The 21,883-nt window shown below is 42.6% G+C and overlaps 1 protein-coding gene and 1 long non-coding RNA gene across 5 annotated transcripts in view; both read left to right on the top strand.

The window, feature by feature from the left end:
* CMKLR2 (chemerin chemokine-like receptor 2) overlaps positions 1 to 10,232 on the top strand; it is a 26,856-nt gene extending 16,624 nt beyond the window's left edge. For all 4 annotated transcript variants that reach the window (XM_043505632.1, XM_038422258.2, XM_043505633.1 and 1 more), the window contains one exon: positions 9,019 to 10,232. In XM_043505632.1, the coding sequence (XP_043361567.1) occupies positions 9,035 to 10,099 (1,065 nt within the window). In that variant the 5' untranslated portion in view covers positions 9,019 to 9,034 and the 3' untranslated portion in view covers positions 10,100 to 10,232. The remainder of the gene's footprint in view (positions 1 to 9,018) is intronic.
* LOC122458187 overlaps positions 1 to 21,883 on the top strand; it is a 23,601-nt gene extending 1,718 nt beyond the window's left edge. Inside the window, exons 3-4 of the long non-coding RNA XR_006278093.1 lie at positions 2,391 to 2,395; positions 21,815 to 21,883. This is a non-coding gene — a long non-coding RNA (uncharacterized LOC122458187). The remainder of the gene's footprint in view (positions 1 to 2,390; positions 2,396 to 21,814) is intronic.

Raw genomic sequence — 21,883 nt, 5'->3', positions numbered from 1 at the left:
AAATGTAGGGGGCCTGATTCTGTTCTGCACATACCTGTGTTACACCTGTCACTCCATGCCTTCTGTAGAGTTATTCTTGATTTACACTGGAGCAAATGAAATCAGAATGAGGTCCCACATCACTAGATGAAAATGCAAATTCCAAATAGCATTATCATGATAAGTCTGATTCTGCTCCATCTCTCATATCTTCTTTTTACTCGGAGATGCTATATGTACCTCTCTGTATGTATGGCAACATTTTTGCCAAACTGAGATTGCTAGTTATTTATAGTGTCTGCAGTGACTACCTAGCTTACGATGCAGAAACCAAGGAAGCCGAATCACTGTCCCAACTCGGCTATTTAAAACCCAGGGATGCCTCTTCTAAGAAATATTTTTATCTTAGTTAAGTACCTGAAACCAAATGCAAAATGAGATTCATTCCTCTTTGTTTTGCTCTTGTTTATGGATAACATGCACAGCTATTCATGCATGGGGATTTGTAATCTCAGCGGTAGTCCTGGTGGGGTTTACAATCTCCAAAGGTTCCTTTGTGGACCTTTGTCAAAGATCCCCTACCTTTAAGTAGCTTGTCGGAGCTAAATATCTCTGACGAACTGTACACAGCCCATCTGCTCTTTGGAGAACTTTGTGGGTGAACTTTGTGGGGAACTTGATATATTCCCTTTTTTGGGGAGGAGAATAACTCCCTAAATAAGCACTTCAAATTCTCAGAGAGTCTTAAATAGTTTGCATTGACATCTCTTGAGTGAAACAGATTTCTAGACCAAAATCTGTCTTAAACCTGGCATGGCCAACAAGCATCAGACAACCTTTTGAAAATTTTAGTTGCTTTGAAAATCTGATTCACCTCTGTAGTCGAGGCCTCCTAAGTCCAAGAACTTCTGCAAATTCTTCTCTAACCACAGATCACATATATGGAATTTGAAACGTTTAGGACCAGCGCTTAAATTCAGGTGGAGCTGTCTAGAGTGGAGCTCTGGTAAATATTTTCAAACCCTCAGGGCTGAAGCCCCAAGCCCCAGGGCTCCAGGAAATACTCTGTGAGAATTTAAGCCCTGTCCAGGACCTTTCATGAGTATTTAGAAGAGGGTCTCTGTAATACAATTCTTGTTACAAAATGAACAGCAGAGAGACAGCCAGCTCTGCTAGTTTAAACTTTCTTGTGACAGGATCTAACATTGTGACCTCTACAATCAACTTTATTGACCAAATCTTCCCCAAGCAAATGCAGTGACCTTGGTTTACAAAACTGAATAAATGGACTTGCCACCCATATATTCATGTTTATTTTTAACCAACACAGACTGAAAACAAGCCTTCACTTGACCCCGTCTGTTGATTTTAAGTGATGAGAGCCAAATCTGGAAAATAGTTGCATCCCAAATTCCTAGAATAAGCTACCTAGATAATTCACTAGGGCCCAAATGTTGTTGGTCTTAGGAGAACTTTGATCCTTTAAGAAGACTTCACGCAGTACTAAATGAACTGAAATTGTAACTGTCTGTTTGTCATCTGCTATTTTAGACTGAAAACTGTAGTCTGATTTCAACACTGAGACACAGAGAGGTCAAACAACTCCCCCAGAGCCAACAGGAAATGTGTGGCATAGCCAGGAATAGAACCCACAGGGCCAAATTCCAAGTCCCATTTTATAACTACAAAACCCATCTTTCATGTGACAGAGGAAAACTTTTAAATAAAAACAAAAGATGACTTGGTGGATAATCAGCTGAACACTGTGTCTCAGTGTAATCAGCTCTCAGTGTGATGCTGTGGCCAAAAAGGCTAATGTGATCCTGGGATGGATAAACAGAGGACTTTTGAATTGGAGTACAGAGGTTATTTTACCTCTGTATTTGGCACTGGTATGACCACTGCTGGAATACTGTGTCCATGTCTGATATCAACAGTTCAAGATGGATGTGGATAAATTGGAGAGGGTTCAGAGAAGAGCCACGAGAATGATTAAAGGGTGAGAAAACCTGCCTTATAGTCTATTTAGTTTAATAAAGAGAACATTAAGGGGTGACTTGAGTACAGTCTATAAGTGCCTACATGGCAAACAAATTTTTAATAATGAGATCTTCTGTACAACACAATCCAATGGCTGGAAGTTCAAGCTAGATAAATTCAGACTGGAAATTTTGAAGGGTGAGAGTAATTAACCATTGGAGCAATTTACCAAGGATATTGGTGCATTCTCCATCACTGACAATTTTTAAATCAAGATTGGATGTTTTTCTAAAAGATACACTTTAAGGTTTTGGGGAAGTTCTGTGGCCTGTGCTACACAAGAGGTCCGGTTAGATGATCACAAAAGTCCTCTGTCCTTGGAATCTATGCATAAATGTAAAAAATGGGTTATCTACATAATTGAAGCTCAGTGGGGGTAACACTATATAAGTAACAGAGCAATGCAACTCCAGACACTGAGTCACTGGAGCTATGCCATTGCTGATTTACACAACAATTGAGAATCTGGCCTTGGAATCAGCTGAGAAGAGGTGTAGAAAAAGCACTGCCCATGGCACATGGTAAAATCTCTTGGGTACTAGAAAATTTATTAATACTTTGCATTTCTTTAGCTCTTTGCATCCAAGGATTTCAAGGCACAAGCATTAATGAATCCAAGCTCACAATGCTCCTCTGAGGTAGCTTAATTATTATTTTCTTTTTTACAGACAGGAAAACTTAGACACACAGGCTAAACATTTTCACACTTGGTTGCTTAAAATTAGGCACCTATATCTAACGTTAGTTGGGCAACCAAATTAAAAGGACTCAGTTTGTGGAGGGGCTTGTGACCTCAGAAAGAATGAATGGACAACAAAGGGAGCAAGTGTTCTGCCTGACCTTTGCAGAAAGGCATTGTTTACTGTTTGAAAAACCTCTTGACAGACATAATCATCTCTAAAACGTGGTCAGTTTTAATGCATTAAAAGCAATTTTGTAACTTTTACCCATCCCTGAGTACTATCGGCCAATCTTCTAACCACATTTTCCAGTTTATTGAGAAATATTTTCCTCTCTCCTGCTGCTCTGTGCAACCCAAAACCCAGCAGGGAGTGAGCCTGCATATATGAATGTGTTCAAATCCCACCCTCACCCGACTCTGTCAACAGACCATTCACAGACTAGGAAGCCCTAACAGCAATTGCGGTCCAGCGGCCTGCAATATTTATTGAACCTCTGTTTGTAGATAAGTTCTCTCATAGACCTATCCATTTTCATGTCTAGCTCTTGATGCTTCCCTTGGCTCTGTTTGGGGGCCCCCACAGGGAGACAGGACACATGTTAGAGCAGCACTCTAGATCTGTATTTGTAAATAGTTAAGGTGCCAGTAGATGGTCCTAGGTTTTGTATGACCAGTAGTCTTGTCACACACTGTAAATGGCTTCCTCTGTGCATCTGGATTGATGGTCCAATCAAGGACTGTCCACTGGCGGCAATGGCAATCCACAATCATGCTTTTTTTCTTCTACCCTTGTTTGTCTATTAGCAGATGAACGTTACGTATTTTTTCTCACAACTCTCCTCCTTATAATACAACAACAAGACTCTAACTCTGCAAACTCTTAACGCACATGCCTTTTGTGAGATAGCTCACGTGTGTTTGCTGGGTAGGGACCCCAGGCTTGTAAAAACCTTTTGCCTCTGGGAGAGTGGGGTAAGGAAAGGAGTTAGAGGTCAGGTACTTGGTCAAAGCATAACTTTGGAATTATAATTCCTCAAACCACCTTTACAATACTGCATATCACAAAGATAGGCCCTTTTGCTAGAGGGGTCTTTTATTTGGTGTGTTTTCGTTCACACTAGAAATACACAGATATTTTATAAATGTCGTTTCTCCTGTTAGGCAGCATCTCTGAAGATCTAAACATAGAAGGGACATTGTCAGGTAATTTAGTTTCCAAATTAAGATTTGGGAGTTTTAAGGGCTTTACAAAACCTCATATTAAAATGCTCTTTCAGTATTATTTTTAGCTTCAATTTTAAAGAAGTTGTTTGGATTCAAACATTTATGTGGGGCATTTGCAACTCAAATATTGCTCCTTTTTGCTGGTACTTGAGAACCAGAAAGTGAACTGTTTGGCAATTGAAATGCAGAATGTCACCAGCAATAGATGGTCAAATTTTACTTTTCACTTTTTAAAAATTATTTTAGTTTAATCTAAGGTATTATTTGTTATGCAGGTAAGGGCATTTAAAATAAACATAAAGGATCATCTCAGGATTTTTTTAAAATGTTCTCTTGTTGGCTCAAACTTACTCTTATTCCAGCTGTTAAGGGTCCTACTCATGTTTATAATGTTCTTCTTGCAGATGATACAATTTTTTTGAAAAATGACTCAGCTGGGTGGTATTGGTATTTGTTCAGATTCCACACCCCAGGGGATGTAGAATTTAATTACATAAATGTGGTTCACTTAAATATTTTTTTAAAAACATATATTGACCAGAATAACACACACAAATAAAATTCCTTCAGGCTGAGTAAACTAGAAAGGACAGAAGTTATCACTCTCACTAGATGAAATGGGGTGGCTCTTCTTTATATACTTTATAACATGAATATGTCAATATATAACATTCTTCTGCTTATTTTATACTTTTTCATCCATGTACACATTAAAGACCTGATCCTGTAAACATAACTTTACTCAAGTGAGTAGTCCCTTTGAAGACAAAGAACCGTACAAGATGTGGTTCAATGAGCAAAATATCTCAAGAGTCTTTTCCTGCTCTCCTTTATCTGGCAAACATTAATGGAATTAAAAAAATCTGGAACTGGGCTCCAAATCTGCATGCTCAGTTTTAACTCCTTCCCAGAACTAGTCCTCAGGAAAATAATACTAATAAACTCATTATTATTGCATCCAGTAGGCCATACATAGGCTGCTCTCAGTTACACCCAAGCAGTACAGCTGAACTCAGTTGTAGGTGTAACTGAGAGCAGAACCTGGTCTCTTTTGATCAGAGCTTCACTAATGCAACAAATCACTCTTGATCACAAATCAGCCAAAACAAGACTGCTATAGTCATCTCTGCTGTCCATCAGTAGTTTAGCTGGTCTCACAAAATGAATGTAATATTTCTAAGCATCCCTTACACTATTACACTACATTATTCTCCCTCTAAAATTCCTTTTACTATCCATTTCCCTTTGTTTTATTTTCCTAGGCTCTTTTTATTGTTTTTCCTACCCTTCCTTTTTAGACTCTTTCCCAGAAAATCATGGTCTGATTTTAAGTCCAGAAGCTGTCTCAATAGAGGGAAGTTGAGAAACTGTGTGGGGTTTTTTAACCTGCCAAGCATTTGCTGCTGAAGGAATCATTTCTAGTTATAGTGCTTTCTGTTGTTCTTTGGGGAAGCTTTAGTCAACCTTCCTCTCCTCCATCTGCACCAGGTTAATTTCTCAGGTCCCTCTTTGATAAGTGCACATATCATATGTTCCTTATCTTTCCTGTTGGACATTACTTTCTGGTGAGGAATATCCTTTCTTTACTGTATAGCAATTATTCTGGTAGCTATCACTATAACGAAAATGATGAAATATTTCCTGTTTTTTTCACATTCTTCTAACTTCTGGCCTGAAACTTTCCATGCTTAGTCTTTGCCCAAAATCAAGTGCTCACCAGAGACCAACATATTTGTATTTTATCGAATGAAACTTGTGGGCCTGATTCACCCGTTTGTTAGTCCATTTTTACTCTAATGTAAGTCCATTAATTTCTAAAGCTTGTCCCTTAGGTCTCAGTTCAGCGATTAACTCAGGAGTTAAGCATCTGCTTAAAGTTAAACATATGCATAAATCCATCCCTGTTCAGTAAAGTACTTGAAGCCAATAGGATTTAAGCACAAGCTTAAAAATAAACACTTGTTTACGTGATTTGCTGAATAGGATTAGACTTATGCACATGCTTCAGTGCTTAGAGAGAGAGTGCAAAGCTGATCCCATTTTCTTCATTATTTGAGAAATGGCCGAAAAACTTTAAAATGTCAAAATGGGCAAGGAAAGAGTTATAATTCCTGTAGAGGCTATCTTGTCAGCTAAACAGGGCCAGATTCAGTGGCATGCTATCTAGGTAATTATAGGTCCCTAATATCATAGTACCTGCATGCTACCCAAACTGTAACACATTTGTCCTCGCAACACCTTGTGAGGTAGGGAAGTGAAGGGTCAGGGGTACTGAAGTGCAGAGAAATTAAATGACTTGCTTAACATCGCCCAGGAAGTCTCTGGCAGAACCAAAAACTGAACTCTGCTCTCTTGAATTCCAGTCAGTACCTTAAGCCACAAGACCATCTGTGTTCCACAGGGAGGGGCTTCCCATCTGTAAGGGGGTCACCCCTAGTCATGTATGCTAAGGGTTCTAAAGAGTCTGCAAAGAAATACAGTGTGTCAGCCTTGCTTCATACCACTAGTCAATTTAAAGGGGTCTAGCTAGGGCATTTACAAGCCAAGCAGCTCAAGGGCTTTTTGTACATAGCTCTATAATAAACCCTCTTTAAGATGAGCTGCATCAACTGCTTTGTTCCTTTGTGGCAGAAAATAAACCATTTATGTTGTCAGAATATTAAAGCTACAGCTGCTAGCCAGCCAAAGAAGTTTGGTCCATGATGCCTTTTGTTGTGACTTTTTTTTCTTAATAACTGGTTTCATTACTATCAACCACACAGATTATTTTCATTCCTGGAATGGATCTATGCCCCATCTGGCACCTATGTGGTAATTTCATGTTAAACGCTGGCAACATGCTCCAAGATGTACAAGACACAGATAAGAACTCAAGGCCAGACGCAGATCTCATTTACACCTGTGTAAATCTGGAGTCCACCACTTAAATCAAAAAATGCTTTACTAGCACTTTTCTTAAAGTAATTGAATTGGAACACTTCACTGGTTGCCAAGGAAAATTCAGCAACATATATGGCTTTAGTTTAATGACGCAGTAAAAAATCCCTCCTTTTTGCCCATTATAAGGTATCTGATTGATCCCTTATAACGAGAATCCACCTTTGATGAAGTTTGGATATAAGTAATTTCCTGTTTCAGCAAACCAAGAGAAAAGTGCCCCTTTTTGCAAAGAGAACAAAATTGGGCCAGACCCCCAGCTGGTGTCATCTGGCTTACAACTACAGAGGTTTCACTGGAATGAAGTTGATTTACACCAACTGAGGACCTAGCCCACTGTTGATTTTGGTTTTTTATCTTTGTACAATAAACTCTTTAATAAGGACCAGATTCTGATAGCCTTCTGCATGTTGCCTCACTCTATGAGCAGAGCTATTGAAGTCAGTGGGACTCCTCATGGAGCAAAATGTTACTCAAGAAGAGCACGGGTGTTCAAATCTGGCCCTAAGAAGTCTGGACTGTTTAACTTTTCTGAGCCTCAGCATTCCTCATTGTAAAAATGTGTGTGTCAGAGTGGAATAAACCCCTGAACTTTAAATCGCCAGACTATGCCCTTGATATTCCAGATCATATTTTTAGCAATTTAAAACAAAACAAAACAAAAAACCCCAAGAAACTTGGCTCCCTAGCATTTTAATTGCACCCTTTCGCCTACACAGACGTCTGACTCTTCTCTGATTTCTGCCACAGACATCCAGTAAAACCTATTTCAAACAGGACTGGGAGACAGAAGCTGTAACATCCCAAACTCAAAAAGAAAGACTAATACTTTGCACTTCTATAATGTCTTCCATCGGAGTATCTCCCAGAACTTTACCCACAGTATTGAGTTCACCTGCTTAACACCCCATTTTGCATATGGGAAAACAGATGTAGAGAGATTAAGCAATTTGGCCAATATCAAAAATGATAAAAAGGTCAGAAAACCTGACCTAGGAGGAAAGGTTAAATAAACTGGGCATGTTTCTTTTTGAGAAGGGCAAACCTGATCAATCTTCAGATATATTAAGGGCTCTGATAAAGAGGACTGTGATAAATTGTTCTATTTTAGATAGTCATGGAGAAGTAATCAGTTTAATCTGAAACAAGGGAGATTTAGTTTATATATTAGGAAAATATTTCTAACTATAAAGGTACTTTAACACTGGAATAGGCTTCTAAGGGAGGTTGTGGAAACCCCATCACTGGAGATTTTTAATAACAGGCTGTTGTGGATGATCTAGGTTTACTTGGTCCTGCCTCAGTGCAGGGGGCTGGAATGGATGATCTCTCAAGGTCCCTTCCAGCCTCATGTTTCCATGATCATATAGGAAGTCAGTGGCAAAGTGAGGAACTGACTCCCAGGCCTGTGCTCTAGCCACAAGACAGTTCTGCTCCTGTATATTAAATAGTAATTTAAATTTTAATATAATCAGCTTTGGGGTTTACTTTCATTTCCGTTTAAAAAATACAAAACAACACCTCACAGTGAATGATTCGGAACGATGATCCTGGAAACAAAGGGCTGCAACCTCATCCAGTGTAAATCAGTATAACTATTGACATAGGTGGGTTTGCACCGGCTGAAGATCTGGCCCACAGAGCTCAACCCATTTCCCATACAGGTCAAGATTCCCAATGACTTCAACAGGAACAGGAGCAGGTTCAAATTTACAGGGACATAAAAAATGCACTTATTTTAGTCTTGGCTTTTTGTTGTTTTTTTAAGGGACTATGCCAGATAATTTAGTTTCTAAATATAGGGTTGTTTTGTTTATGGGTTTTTACAAGACTAAGACTATTAGAAAAATGACATATAAACGTGTCACAAAGACATCTTCATGAGGCTTTTGTAAGTGTCATTGTAAATAGTTTCTTTGTCCAGATGTGAATGCTCCCCTGCAGTTTCTGCAACTCAAAGGGTAAAGCATTGTGCTAGCATTGGACAGCCAAAAAGTGATTCACCTGAAGCAGTGAAACTCGCATTTATTTCTGATGTCCAAGACCTTGAATGAAATGATGGTGGTATTAGTATTAGAGTTAAAGCTTTTTTTTTTTAAAGATATGATTTGACCTGAACGTTTCCCTTTAAGTTTTCCATTTCCTTTTCTCCACAGAAAGTAGCCATACACTATGGGGTTTCCTGAAATGATGCTGAGTGAAGATTTTGACAACTACTCCTATTTCTATGAGTACGAGGAAGATGAACCACCCCAATCCTACCTCAGTGTTGCACACATCATCTCTCTTTCCTTATGCAGCATGGCATTTCTCCTGGGGGTGCCAGGAAATGCCATAGTCATCTGGTTTATGGGGTTTAAATGGGATAAATCAGTCAGTACCCTTTGGTTCCTCAACCTGGCTATTGCAGACTTCATCTTTGTTCTTTTTCTGCCTCTCTACATTACGTATGTGGCCATGGGCTTCCATTGGCCCTTTGGGAAATGGCTCTGCAAGACTAACTCCTTCATTGCTTTACTGAATATGTTTGCCAGTGTCTTCTTCCTGACCGTCATCAGTCTTGACCGTTATATCCGCCTGGTGCACCCAGTCTTTTCCAACAAATATCGGACCCTAAGGAACACCCTCATTCTGAGTGCGATTATTTGGATCTCAGCTGCTATTATTGGTGCCCCTGCCTTACACTTCAGAGACACAATTACAGTTCACAACTCCACCATTTGCTATAACAACTTCCATCCGCATGACAAAGAACTCATTCTGATGAGGCATAATATTTTCATTTGGGTGAGGCTTGTTTGTGGCTACCTCTTTCCCCTAGTGACCATGGTCCTTTGTTACTCATTTCTGGTTCTGAAGGTGAAGAAGAGAACCATCCTGACCTCCAGCAGGCTTTTCTGGACCATCCTTGCGGTAGTTGTAGCTTTTTTTGTTTGCTGGACCCCCTATCACATATTTACCATTCTGGAACTATCTGCTCACCATAATGAACGCTTCCATGACTTGCTTCTCAGCGGTATTCCCCTCTCTACTGGCTTGGCTTTCATCAACAGCTGCCTCAATCCAATCCTCTATGTTCTGATTAGCAAGAAGTTCCAAACCCGTGTCAGGGCGACAGTCTCTGAGGCACTAAAACTTGCAGTCTGGGAGGTCAGCCGGTCTGCAACAGTCAGTGAACAACTGCGAAACTCTGACAACAGCCATCTGGCTGTGCAGTATTGTGAAACCACTCAGTGACCAGCTCTTAAAAATCTCCCTCACTGCATATAACCAGCACTAGATTCACAGTCAAACAGACGTGTATCTTAGCTATGAAAAAGAACAGGGGGTTGATTGCAATCAATTTAATGCTGCACCCCATTTTAGCTGACTTTTTTTTTTTTTTTTTTTAAGGATGCAGAATTTGGATAGGATGCCAGTTTGATGCATAAAGGGCCTGAGATAAAGCCCACTGCAATCAGTGGGATTTGGATCAGATGGAGGAACATTCCCACTATTAATCCTGTTGTGTAAATTCCAGAAGAGGTGTTTAAAGTGACACCTTCTCAATATAATCATATATAACAAAAATATTCCTCTGTTGAATTACATAACACCTTACATCCAGGAGTTCTCAGCCTGGAGCTCACTCGCAGCTGTCGGGGGTCATGATCACACCATGCTTCCAATAGTGCTAAATAAGGGGAACTCCTGGTTAGATCCCAGGTAGCTGGAAGGGGGAGGAGGCCCAGTCTGAGTAGGAGAGGGGTCCCAAATATGGAAAAGGTTGAACAAGTGCTGTAGATTATTACAACAAAAATCATTTAAGTCCCCTGTTTAGTGGTTGATGTTTCCTTGCACACTGCAACAACCAGATACCCTGGTCTGATACATTGTGGCTTTCTAGTCAGTTTCATTTCCTGGTTGTCCATGTTTTTGATGTCTTACAGCGAAGAGGGGATTTTTAAAATTTCTCCCCTTTCCTGGAAACATAAAGAAATAATATTTTTTTCTAATCATAGCAGAGATTGGATGACTCCTTCCTCCCTCTACTATCACACTAGGGTTGCCAACTTTCTAAAACTGAACAACCTTGCCCCACCCTGCCCACTGCACCATCCCTTCTCTGAGGCCCTGCCCCTGCTCACTCCATTTCCCCACCCCACCCTCACTCACTCACTCATTTTCACTGGGCTGACTCGGGTTTGGGTTGCAGGAGGGGGCAAGGGCTCTGGCTGGGGTGCAATGGGGACATGCCTTTGATTCTGGGAGCTGCGTGGCGCCATGGCAGGCACGGAGCCTGCCTTAGCCCTACTGGTTGTGCCACTGACTGGACTTTTAATGGCCTGGTCAGCACTGCTGACCAGAGCTGCCAGGGTCCCTTTTCAACCGATTTATTGGAGCATAAGCTTTCGTGAGCTACAGCTCACTTCATCAGATGAAGTGAGCTGTAGCTCACGAAAGCTTATGCTCAAATAAATTTGTTAGTCTCTAAGGTGCCACAAGTACTCCTTTTCTTTTTGCGAATACAGACTAACATGGCTGCTACTATGAAACCTTTTCAACCGGGCGTTGTGGTCGAAAACCAGACACTTAGCCACCCTATACCACCCCACTCACAAGTAAAATCAAAAGATAAAATAATTAACATTCTAAAACCCACAGTCCATTATTAAGCCTTTCCAATGATGGATAAAATGCATAAAAGATATTTTTACATGATTTTTCAGTGGAATGTAAGAAAGGGCAGAATTTGATGTCCCTTGGAGCAAGGTCTGCTCACACAGGTAAGGATTTGCAAATGTCCTTAGTCTCTGTTTGCCAGAGGCTGAGGATGGGCAACAGGGGATGGATCACTTGATGACTACCTGTTCTGTTCATTCCTTCTGGGGCACCTGACATTGGCCACTGTCAGAAGACAGAATACTGGGCTAGATGGACTTTTTTCTGACCCAGTATCGCAGTTGTTATGTTCAGATGCCAAGTAAAGGCAGAATTTGAAACAATTATTTTATTTATTGCTTGCTATAGAATTATATATGTATCCATATATACACAGACACTAAATAGACTAAATGGCCCACCTTGATTATCACCACAAAAGGTTTCCCCTCCCCCGCTGGTAATAGCTCATCTTAAGTGATCACTCTCCTTACAGTGTGTATGATAAAACTCATTGTTTCATGTTCTCTGTGTGTGTATATAAATCTCCCCTCTGTATTTTCCACTGAATGCATCCGATGAAGTGAGCTGTAGCTCACGAAAGCTTATGCTCAAATAAATTTGTTAGTCTCTAAGGTGCCACAAGTACTCCTTTTCTTTTTGCGAATACAGACTAACATGGCTGCTATTCTGGAAACTAAATAGACTAATATTCATCCTTGATATAACCCTATTGAATTTAGGGGAGTTAAAGCTGGGATGAATTTGGTCCTGAGTTTCCTGTTAGCTCATGTATACCCAGTAAAGGTATATTTTCAGCCAGCTTGAATACATGCATGTACAAAACTATACACACATGCTTGCTTCAGTGTGTAAGATTAGGGCTGTAATGTGGTTATAACACCATATGGTATCCACACAAGTAAAGTTTACAGTGTAGATGGGGCCTTATATATAGATTCATGCATAATGTTCTATTACACAAAATATTCTATCACTTTGAACTATATTTGCACAAATATGAATAGATCAATATTGCCTGCAGCCACATTTTGGTCTGAGTTCATTAGGCCTCATGAGCTGATCAGTGTTAAGCTGGATCAGTACTATCTCAGAAATACACCTAAATGCTACAAAATATGACGTTGCTAATTGGTTAGGTACCACTCTTTCCTGAGTCATTACAGAACTAGTGCCTCAGCAAGGTGTTATGGGCTTAGCAAAGAAGTCAGTAAATAATTTAATTTTTTTTTAAAGCTGTGGAATATTCAAGAGATCCATGCTTAGTATTTTTGGACTATCACAATGGCTTATTAGGAACAGCAGTTCAGTGACCCATGGGACAGAAGGACTTTACCAACATGTAGCAAGCTTCTTGAGCTAATGACAACCCTGAAATAGTTATGAGAGAGGTACAGATTTGAAGACAAAGCACAAGAATGCCAGTTACTGCCATTGGATGGGGATAAAAAGAACCCACACCCAGCCCAAGTAATTAATTCACACCAAGGCAAATGTATCATAACTACTGCATGAGCCACTTCTACAGGAGGAACAGAAGATATCTAAACAAAACCAAGGAGGACACTGGCTCTCTGTTTCTTGAGGACAGTGAGATTGATGCTAACGGAGTCTGTATGCTGATTGAAATGACAGATGCTTACTCAAGTCATGGACTACGGAAAAATGGCAGGAGCAGCAAATGCCAGGTGCAAATTGTAGAGCCATCTCAGCAGCTGTACTGGCCACTGCAGGATGAACTGTCCTAAGAAGGGAAAGTGGCTGTTTGATTGGAAAGCCAGCCTGAGATGTAAGGATAACAACTATTGACAGATGTCTGGATAAGAAGTAGAACAGTCCTCTCATCTGATCAGCTTCTCTGACATTCCTAAGCAGTCTGAGGTTTAGTACTTCGATTAGTTTGTGGCTGTTTCTTTTGCTGATATTATACTTGATTTTTCAATAAAGGGAAGCTGTACAGTAACCATTGGATTATGATCTCTCATGACAGTTTTTACCTTTTAAACTTTTTGTAATCCTGACCCCATATCTCTTTACCCTATTCCTGGTTCTCTTACACCCAGAATTTACTGTTCCTTTCACTGATCCTTCTGGAGTGCTGTGTGTTGGGGCAGACATTCTTCTCTTCCTTAGGCTGGAAGAGGGATCTTCATTCTCCAAGACAAGGCCAGAACAATACAGCAGGAACCTCTGGCTCCTGATTAGACCTGTGTGAATAACTGATTTTTGTTTACTAGCAGGTTTCTCTCCTCGTTCCCAAATGTACTTTTCAAAATTTTCAGCAAATCAAACAGTTGAAAAAAATTTGTTTTTGAAGGTATGTAAAAATGAAAGTGAAGGAAATTTCTAGTCATTTAGAATCAAAATATACTCTGAACAGTGTTTAAATGTTTGACGGATTTTTTTTTCAACTGGAGCAAATTAGTGCATTTGACACATTGATAATGGTTTGGTTAACATAGGAATCGTCCCCCCCCACCAAACAGTGTTGGCCAGAAAACTGCCCAGCTCAACTCGAGGCACCTTGCACTGGAGAAAAAGGAGGGAGCTTGCCCCGAGGGAGATTGGAACATTAAACAAGCTGAGTTGGGGGAAAAAGGAGCAGCAATTTAGGGTGATTTGAGAAGGAAGGGGTAGCAGCACCCTCTTGTGTATGGAGATAGCAGTGCTCTCAGCTGCTTCCCTCAGGCAGACAAAATGGTCACAAGTGCCGCAAATATTCTGTGGAACCAAAGAGGGCTAATTTCAGTTTAGGGGTAGAACAATCCACAATAATCCAGATTTTGATGTTACGATGGAATTCTAATACACAGCCCCATCATTAAACAAGAATTGGGGGTTGCTCAGCACCTTGATCTATTCCAACTGAGGGCAGAATCTGCCCCAGGAATTTATTAAAGATTAGCTATTGACTTACTTTGAGAAGTAGCTTCCTTCATCTTTGGAATTTGTGACTAAGAAATATACCATTTCAAAAAGTTCAGAAAACCAATCAAGCTGTGGTCAACTGGCTTTCCCCAGCTCTATATGATATGTTATGGCAGGATTGTAGAATATTACTTTCCCAATTATTCCTTAATGCTTCAACAGGCCGTGTTTACTCCTGTCCAATACCAACTGAGAAACAAGCCCAGAACCCATTTTTTTAACAAGTCTCAATTCAGCCATATTTTCAGAGATTTCATAAAAATCTTCAGTACTTCTGCAGTAGCAGGGTGAATTTAAAACAGCACCAATCCACCAATAGTGCAGACTGACACTGCAGGTGGCTGGCTGGTGTAATTAATATCTCCCGAAGTGTTACAATCTGCAAGTCACTCAACTGGATGGATCTATACTTTCAAGAAAACTGTTTAAAGGTCTAAGTAAAAGTAGTTTTTGAACAGCTGAAGTATTTTTGATAATAAAAGCAAGATTATTGCAGATAGATGACTAGGGACAGTAGACCTTATAACAGTGCTCCTGACAGGCATCATAATTACTTTTGCCCAGTCTCCCTCATTTTTCACAGCACCTGTGAGGATCTTTAAAAAAATGAGTTATGACAGGAACTACTAGGTGGAACATTAAGAAAACACAAGGGAAGAGTCAGCATTAGATGATTTTATACTAATTCTTCCTTACTGGAATTAAAAGATTTTGTTTTGGGGGGGGAGAGGAGGAAAGGCTTGTGATATGGTTTTATTTAATCATTTGTTGGGACATAGGGCATCCTTTGTGGAGGATAACAAAATAAATCAAAGCATTTGAAACCTTTTTCCTGTACAACAGCCTTTTGAACAAACAGAGCAACGAGTCCTGCCACCCCAGGTAAGCACAGTGTTTCCAACAGAACTAGCAGAAGTGAAATGGTTAAAATTTTAAAGTAAAATGTCAGGTTTCCACATTAAACCTATCCCAGTTGCAATTAATGACATTACACTAGAGTGCCACTGTTTCAGCCTCCAGGCAACTCAGAGCTTCGCATTACCTAGCACAACAAAAGGGACTAGAAATTTCATTAATTGAAGGCTTATGAAGAAAACCCTAAACAGGCAATATGCAGATTTACATAGTCCTGGCTGGGAAAGCAATTAGAATAAATTCTGGGGAAAACAAAAAAAAAACCCACCCCAGGACCTCACATCTATAATGGCCAAGTTCAGCCCTGATACAAGCAAGCTGAACTCTGCTAAAAGGGTATCTGCTTATACAAGTGTTATATAGAAAACAAAAGTATGCAGTATAAATTCTTGGTTGACGTTGTAATGCTCATGAGTGCAGCTTAACCATCCTTGGCTTTTTCAGTGTAATACTCATGGGATATCACATTTTTTCCTTCTGAAAGAGAATGCACTGTGCCACTTAGGGGTGTGGGCTTTGACTTCAATTAAAGCAGTTAGTTCCTGTCCAAACAGATTACCTCATTTTGTTTTATTTATAATCTAAAGTGACTGGAGTCCGTTTTAACCCTTAATTATACACAAGACCTAAACAAGCATCCGTCTGCATTTTTGGCCCGCTTGTTTAAGCAGGTTAGAAGGTATGGGGGAGGGGTGGAGCCAGAAGCCGAGGTTAGCCGCACGATGATGGTCTCTTACTTTGTCGATCAAGCGGCGCCGGACATAAAGAAGTATTTAACTAAACATGTTCCTGATTGGCCAGGGAAATCCCTAAGTGAAGTAGTTCGCCTAGCCACTTTTGTGTTTAATGGTAGGGACGAGAAGAAAGCTCAGGAAAAACGTCAGCAAAAGAAGGAGGAAGTATGTATGTTGGCAGCCGCATTGCACGTTTCCTTGGGGAATCAGCGCTGGCAGGGATACAGGAATACAAGGGGGAGGAGACGCGGATGCAGGACAGGATGGGGAGAAGGCTGGGGTGGGACAAGGAACGGGAACTGTAATTATTGTAAGCAACCGGGGCACTGGAAGAGGGAATGCCCCCTGCTTCCACGAGGGGCTTTTTGGCAGGATCAGCCGGAGACCGGTTCTTCCTTTCCCCCAACGCTCCCCAGGACTTCGCTAATCCCCAGTGACTAGAGGCGGAGATTTTGGGAGCCGTGGGAGAGTTGGAATGGGATTTTGGATTGCAGTCGCAAATTTACTTGAAAATTGGGGAACTGTTTGTGTCCTTTTTGGTGGATACCAGAGCCACCCTTTCCACTTTAACTTTTGTTCCAGGCTCTCTTTCTAATACCAAGGTCTGGACGCAGGGTATTGAGGGCAACCCGTGCCCGGCTTCCCTATCCTGCCCCGTCCCTGTGGAGCTGGGTTCTTTAAAGTTGTCACATAGATTTGTTGTTATGCCAGAAGGCCCCGCTAACTTCTTGGGCGGGACATGCTATATATTGTGCCCCCGAGGGGCTTCGCATGTCTGACCTGGACTTGGCGATTGCTTCTCTTATGGCCTCGGTTATCCCGATTTGCGATCTCCCCACAGAATTGTCCAGCATTCCACCCAATTTGTGAGTTGCCGACATGGGCCTCCTTAAATCAGCCACTCCAGTCAGTCTGCAGGTGAGGGATGGGCCACCTCCCTCCGTAAAACAATATCCCTTGCCGAAGGAAGCGGAGGAAGGTATTTCCCTTCTTATCTCCAGCTACTTAATCCAGGAGGTCTTGGTTCCATGCTTCTCTCCTTGTAATACTCCTATCCTTCCTGTGAAAAAGCCAAAACCGGGCCCAGATGGGCATCCAGTTTATCAGTTCGTTCAAGATCTGCGTGCGATAAATAGTTATGTTATAACCCCCCACCCAGTGGTCCCTGATCTGAGTACTGTCCTGACACTGATTCCCCAGTAAGCTACTTGTTTCACAGTTGTAGACTTGTGTGCTGCATTTTTCCGTATTCCTTTGCACCCCAACTCACAATATCTGTTTGCGTTCACTTGGGGGGGTAGTAGCTAACCTGAACGCGCCTCCCCCAAGGGTTCTCAGGCTCCCCCACTATTTTTTCCCGAATTCTAGCTGATGATTTGAAAGACATTGTTTTGCCGAGCTCCTCTGTTCTAGTCCAATATGTGGATGATTTGTTGATTGCTAGTTCTCATTATAATGCATGTTTAGCTGATTCTGTTACTCTGCTTACTGCATTAGCTAATAAAGGCCACCATGCATCTCCATCCAAGCTGCAGCTGTGCCGAACCCAGGTGATCTATTTAGGTTTTGTGATTCGGCCTGGAGAGCATTTACTCTCCCCTGATAGGGTGCAGGCAATCCAGGATTACCCACGCCCGATTACAAAAAAGCAGTTGCGGGCTTTCCTCGGGGCTGCAGTGTTCTGCCTACTCTGGATAGTGGCCTTCGGGGAATTGGTGAAACCGTTAGTCCAGGCCACCACAACTTCTAACCCTGATCCTGTTCTCTGGACCTCGGAGATGGAAGCCGCTTTTGCGTCCACAAAGAAAGCCCTGATCTCTGCACTCGCTTTGGGACTCCCGGATTACGGTAAACCATTTTTTCTCTTCAGTCATGAGCAGTGGGGAGTGGCCAGCGGTGTCCTATTGCAGTACCTAGGGGATGGCCCACGCCCCATAGCTTACTATTCTGTACAATTAGACCCTGTCATTCTGGGATCAGTCTTCTGTGTGCGGTCCATTGCCGTTGCAGCCCTTATGGTGGAACGGTCATGCCCTATTGTTCTGGGGCACCCTTTGACTGTCTGGGTCCCCCACGAGGTTGAGTGTCTCTTAAAACATCATACAATGCAGGCGCTGTCTCCGCAGCGGGCACACAAATACGAGCTGATTCTGCTGGCCGCTGACAACATCACCCTTCGTCGCTGCAACGTCCTCAACCCCGCTACACTGACACCCCTTCCAGAGGATGGCACGTCCCAACATGTATGTATGGACGTCGTCGCTGAGAGTGGTAAGCCTCACCCGGATTTACGCGACCTCCCTCTGAAAAACCTGGACCTGTCCCTTTTTACCAGTGGCTCCTCCTTCTATTTGGAGGGCCAGCGGGTATCTGGCTATTCCGTCACTCAGACAACCGTTGTAGAAGCAGTGCCCCTTCCACCTTCCTTTAGTGCTCAGGGCACGGAATTGCACGCTCTTACTAGGGCTTGCTTGTTGTCTGTTGGGAAATCTGTTACCGTTTATACAGACTCTAGATATGCCTTTGGGGTTTGCCATGCTACGGGCCAGCTCTGGAAACAGTGAGGGTTTCTAACCTCCTCAGGCACTAAGATTGCAAATGGCCCTTTAATCTCTGCACTTTTGGATGCCATTCAAGGTCCTCTCGAACTTGCTGTTGTCCACTGATATGCTCACCAGCAGTCTGAGAATCCTGTCTCTCAAGGTAATGCCTTGGCTGATGCGGCCGCAAAGACTGCTGTCCTTCAGCCCATCTCGGTGTCAGCAACTCTTCTTCTGGATATGTCCTTCTCGCCGACGGACTGGACGCACTTGTATGCTGATGTGCTGCCTGACGAGCTCCAGGACTGGAAACATTGGGAAGGCTCTGAAGTTGTCGATAAGGTTTGGCGAATCGGGAACAAACCTATTCTCCCTCGTCGCTATCTGCTCCCGGCCGCTCACTATTTTCATTCTTTGGGTCATGCCGGCATTCAGGCCACTGCAGCTGCTATTCTTAAATGTTGGGCAGTGCCTCGTGTATCCGGCATTGAAGCAAGTTCATGGCTCCTGCTCTACTTGCCTGGCCTTCTCTGCTCGGTCTCGGCTTGATGCCAACACTGGTGGGGGTGACCTTGGGCTAACTTCCCATTTCAGCTATTACAGATGGACTATGCAGAAATGCCTAAAAGCTCAGGGTTTCACCACCTCCTTGTAATAGTGGATCAACTTTCTGGATGGCCTGAAGCAGTACCAACCAGAAAAGCAGATGCCAGATCTGTGGTAAAATTTCTGCTGAAAGACGTGCCCAGAAATGGAGTTCCTGAAGTCATCGACTTCGGACTGAGGATCACACTTAGATTCATAGATTCATAGATACTAAGGTCAGAAGGGACCATTCTGATCATCTAGTCCGACCTCCTGCACAGCGCAGGCCACAGAACGTCACCCACCCACTCCTATGAAAAACCTCACCCATGTCTGAGCTATTGAAGTCCTTAAATCATGGTTCAAAACTTCAAGGAGCAGAGAAGCCTCCCTCCAGTCAACCATGCCCCATGCTACAGAAGAAGGCAAAAAAACCTCCAGGGCCTCTCCAATCTGCCCTGGAGGAAAATTCCTTCCCGACCCCATATAAGGTTTTAGAGGAGCTGTACCAGTGCCTGGGGATTGCGTGACAACTCCACACCCCTTACCACCCCCAGTCGGCAGGGCAGGTGGAGCGCATGAATCGAACCCTGAAGACGATGGTAGCAAAGTTTTGCAGAGACTGGACTGAAGTGGCCAGAGGTTTTGCCCATAGTCCTGTGGCACGTAAGGCAGGCCCCATGCATGCCTCTGGGCTTGTCCCCATTCGAGGTATTGTTTGGGAGCCCGGCTGTGGTTCCGGGAACCTATGTTCCCGCTCACACTAGCCTCTTGGATGGAGATGAGACCTTGGCTAGGTATGTAGCCAGATTACAAATAGAGCTCAATAATAAACCAGTCTACGGCTCAATTGTTTCAAACTGCACCATTGGAGTTACAGCTTCATCCCTTCAAACCAGGGGATTAGGTGGTGGTAAAAATATTCCCCCGTACAGACCCCTTGGAACCCCAATGGGAGGGGCCATACCAGGTTCTGTTATGTACTTATTTTGCCTTAAAAGTTGCAGGTAGAAGTTCCTGGATTCATCACAGCTACGCTAAATTGGCACAGCGACCCCTGCCTGGGCCCGATGAGCTGTCTGACAAGCTGCCCCGCGAATGAACACCACTGGCAGTCCCTGGGCTGAACTCCTCAACTATTGGAATCTTGAGACTCCATCAGGACTTCTTGTTTTTTGTTATTTGGACTTATATTTGTTGTCCTGATTTTGCGTGGTACATGGGAGGTTGCAAATATTGGTATAGGTGACCTGTGGAATCCCTTCTCTATTCTTGAGTTCGGTACACAGATGGGAAGGCAATAGCTTCCAGATTTAACCTATGCTATAGCACAGCAGGTTAACCGAATGCAGTGTTGGGTGTGTATTTATACTTCCACATACATAGCTCAGGGAATCCCATTGGTAGGGGTGCCTATCCTTCTCAAATGAGCCCTCCAGACTGGAGTATGGACAAACTCCATTTAACTGGAATGTTACAATCCAAACTTGGTCTATTGATATGGTGGCCCAGGGTAGTTATGTTTTGTGTGTGTCACAATGTAAGAATTTTGAAAATACTCTTTTGTGGGTAACTTTGTAGGGTGCAATAATACCAGCCGCATTAGCTCTGGTGTGGCAAGTTCCCCCAAGTATTCCAGGGCACCGTGGCTGGTCCCTGAGGAATCAGGCTGGTTCTGGTTGTGAAGCCACAAGGCTTATAAGGTCCTCCCGGCAGGTTGGTGCGGTACATGCACCTTAGGAGCCATAATACCCACTGTTGCAGTACACCAGATCCTGGCCCAGGGAGAAATTCAGAACCTGGTATGGAGGAACCGACAAAATGTCCCATTAACTCCTCTCTCTGAATGGTCTACAGGCTTTCACTCCTTTGTTCATTGGTTTTTGCCCTGGGTGGGGGTGAGTGAATTGGAAAAGGCTATAGTTAACATTTCTGCAGCCTTAGAAGTAATGGTGGCTGCAGTGGCATTTGCCTTGTCTACCCTTCAAATTGAGGTGACTCAGTTATCTCAAATCACACTGCAGAACTGCTTGGCCTTGGCCTATCTCCTTGCAAACCAGGAGGAGGAAGATGTGCTCTTGTTAACTCAAGCTGTTAAGTCTTTGTGAATCCGCACTTATGCTCCACTGTGTCACCCTTGACCACCCTAGTACTGGATTCCATGAGGCCTGGAGCTGGCTCCCCTCCTGGCTGCTAGACTTGGGGAAGGTGTATTTTGTACCTCATTCTTATGGCTAGTTTCGGAGTAGCAGCCGTCTTAGTCTGTATTCGCAAAAAGAAAAGGAGTACCCGTGGCACCTTAGAGACTAACAAATTTATTAGAGCATAAGCTTTCGTGAGCTACAGCTCACTTCATCGGATGCATCCGATGAAGTGAGCTGTAGCTCACGAAAGCTTATGCTCTAATAAACTTGTTAGTCTAAGGTGCCACAAGTACTCCTTTTCTTTATTCTTATGGCTGTTTCTGTATTATTCTTTGTATGCCTATAATGCTGTAGTATGTGCTGCCAGCAAATTTTAATCTTGCATTGAGGTTATTCTGCCCCGATATAGCTTACTGATGTACACAGGAAGACGAGGGACTTGAGAAATTAACCTAGTTAGCATATGTGACTCCATTTTGGGTTTCCTGTTGGCCATTAACTAGAAGCGAGCAC

This window comes from Dermochelys coriacea, chromosome 11, assembly GCF_009764565.3.
Source record: "Dermochelys coriacea isolate rDerCor1 chromosome 11, rDerCor1.pri.v4, whole genome shotgun sequence".
Classification (NCBI taxonomy): domain Eukaryota; kingdom Metazoa; phylum Chordata; order Testudines; family Dermochelyidae; genus Dermochelys; species Dermochelys coriacea.
The sequence above is the reverse complement of the archived record's forward strand: the minus strand, read 5'-3'. Positions and strand labels throughout refer to the sequence as shown.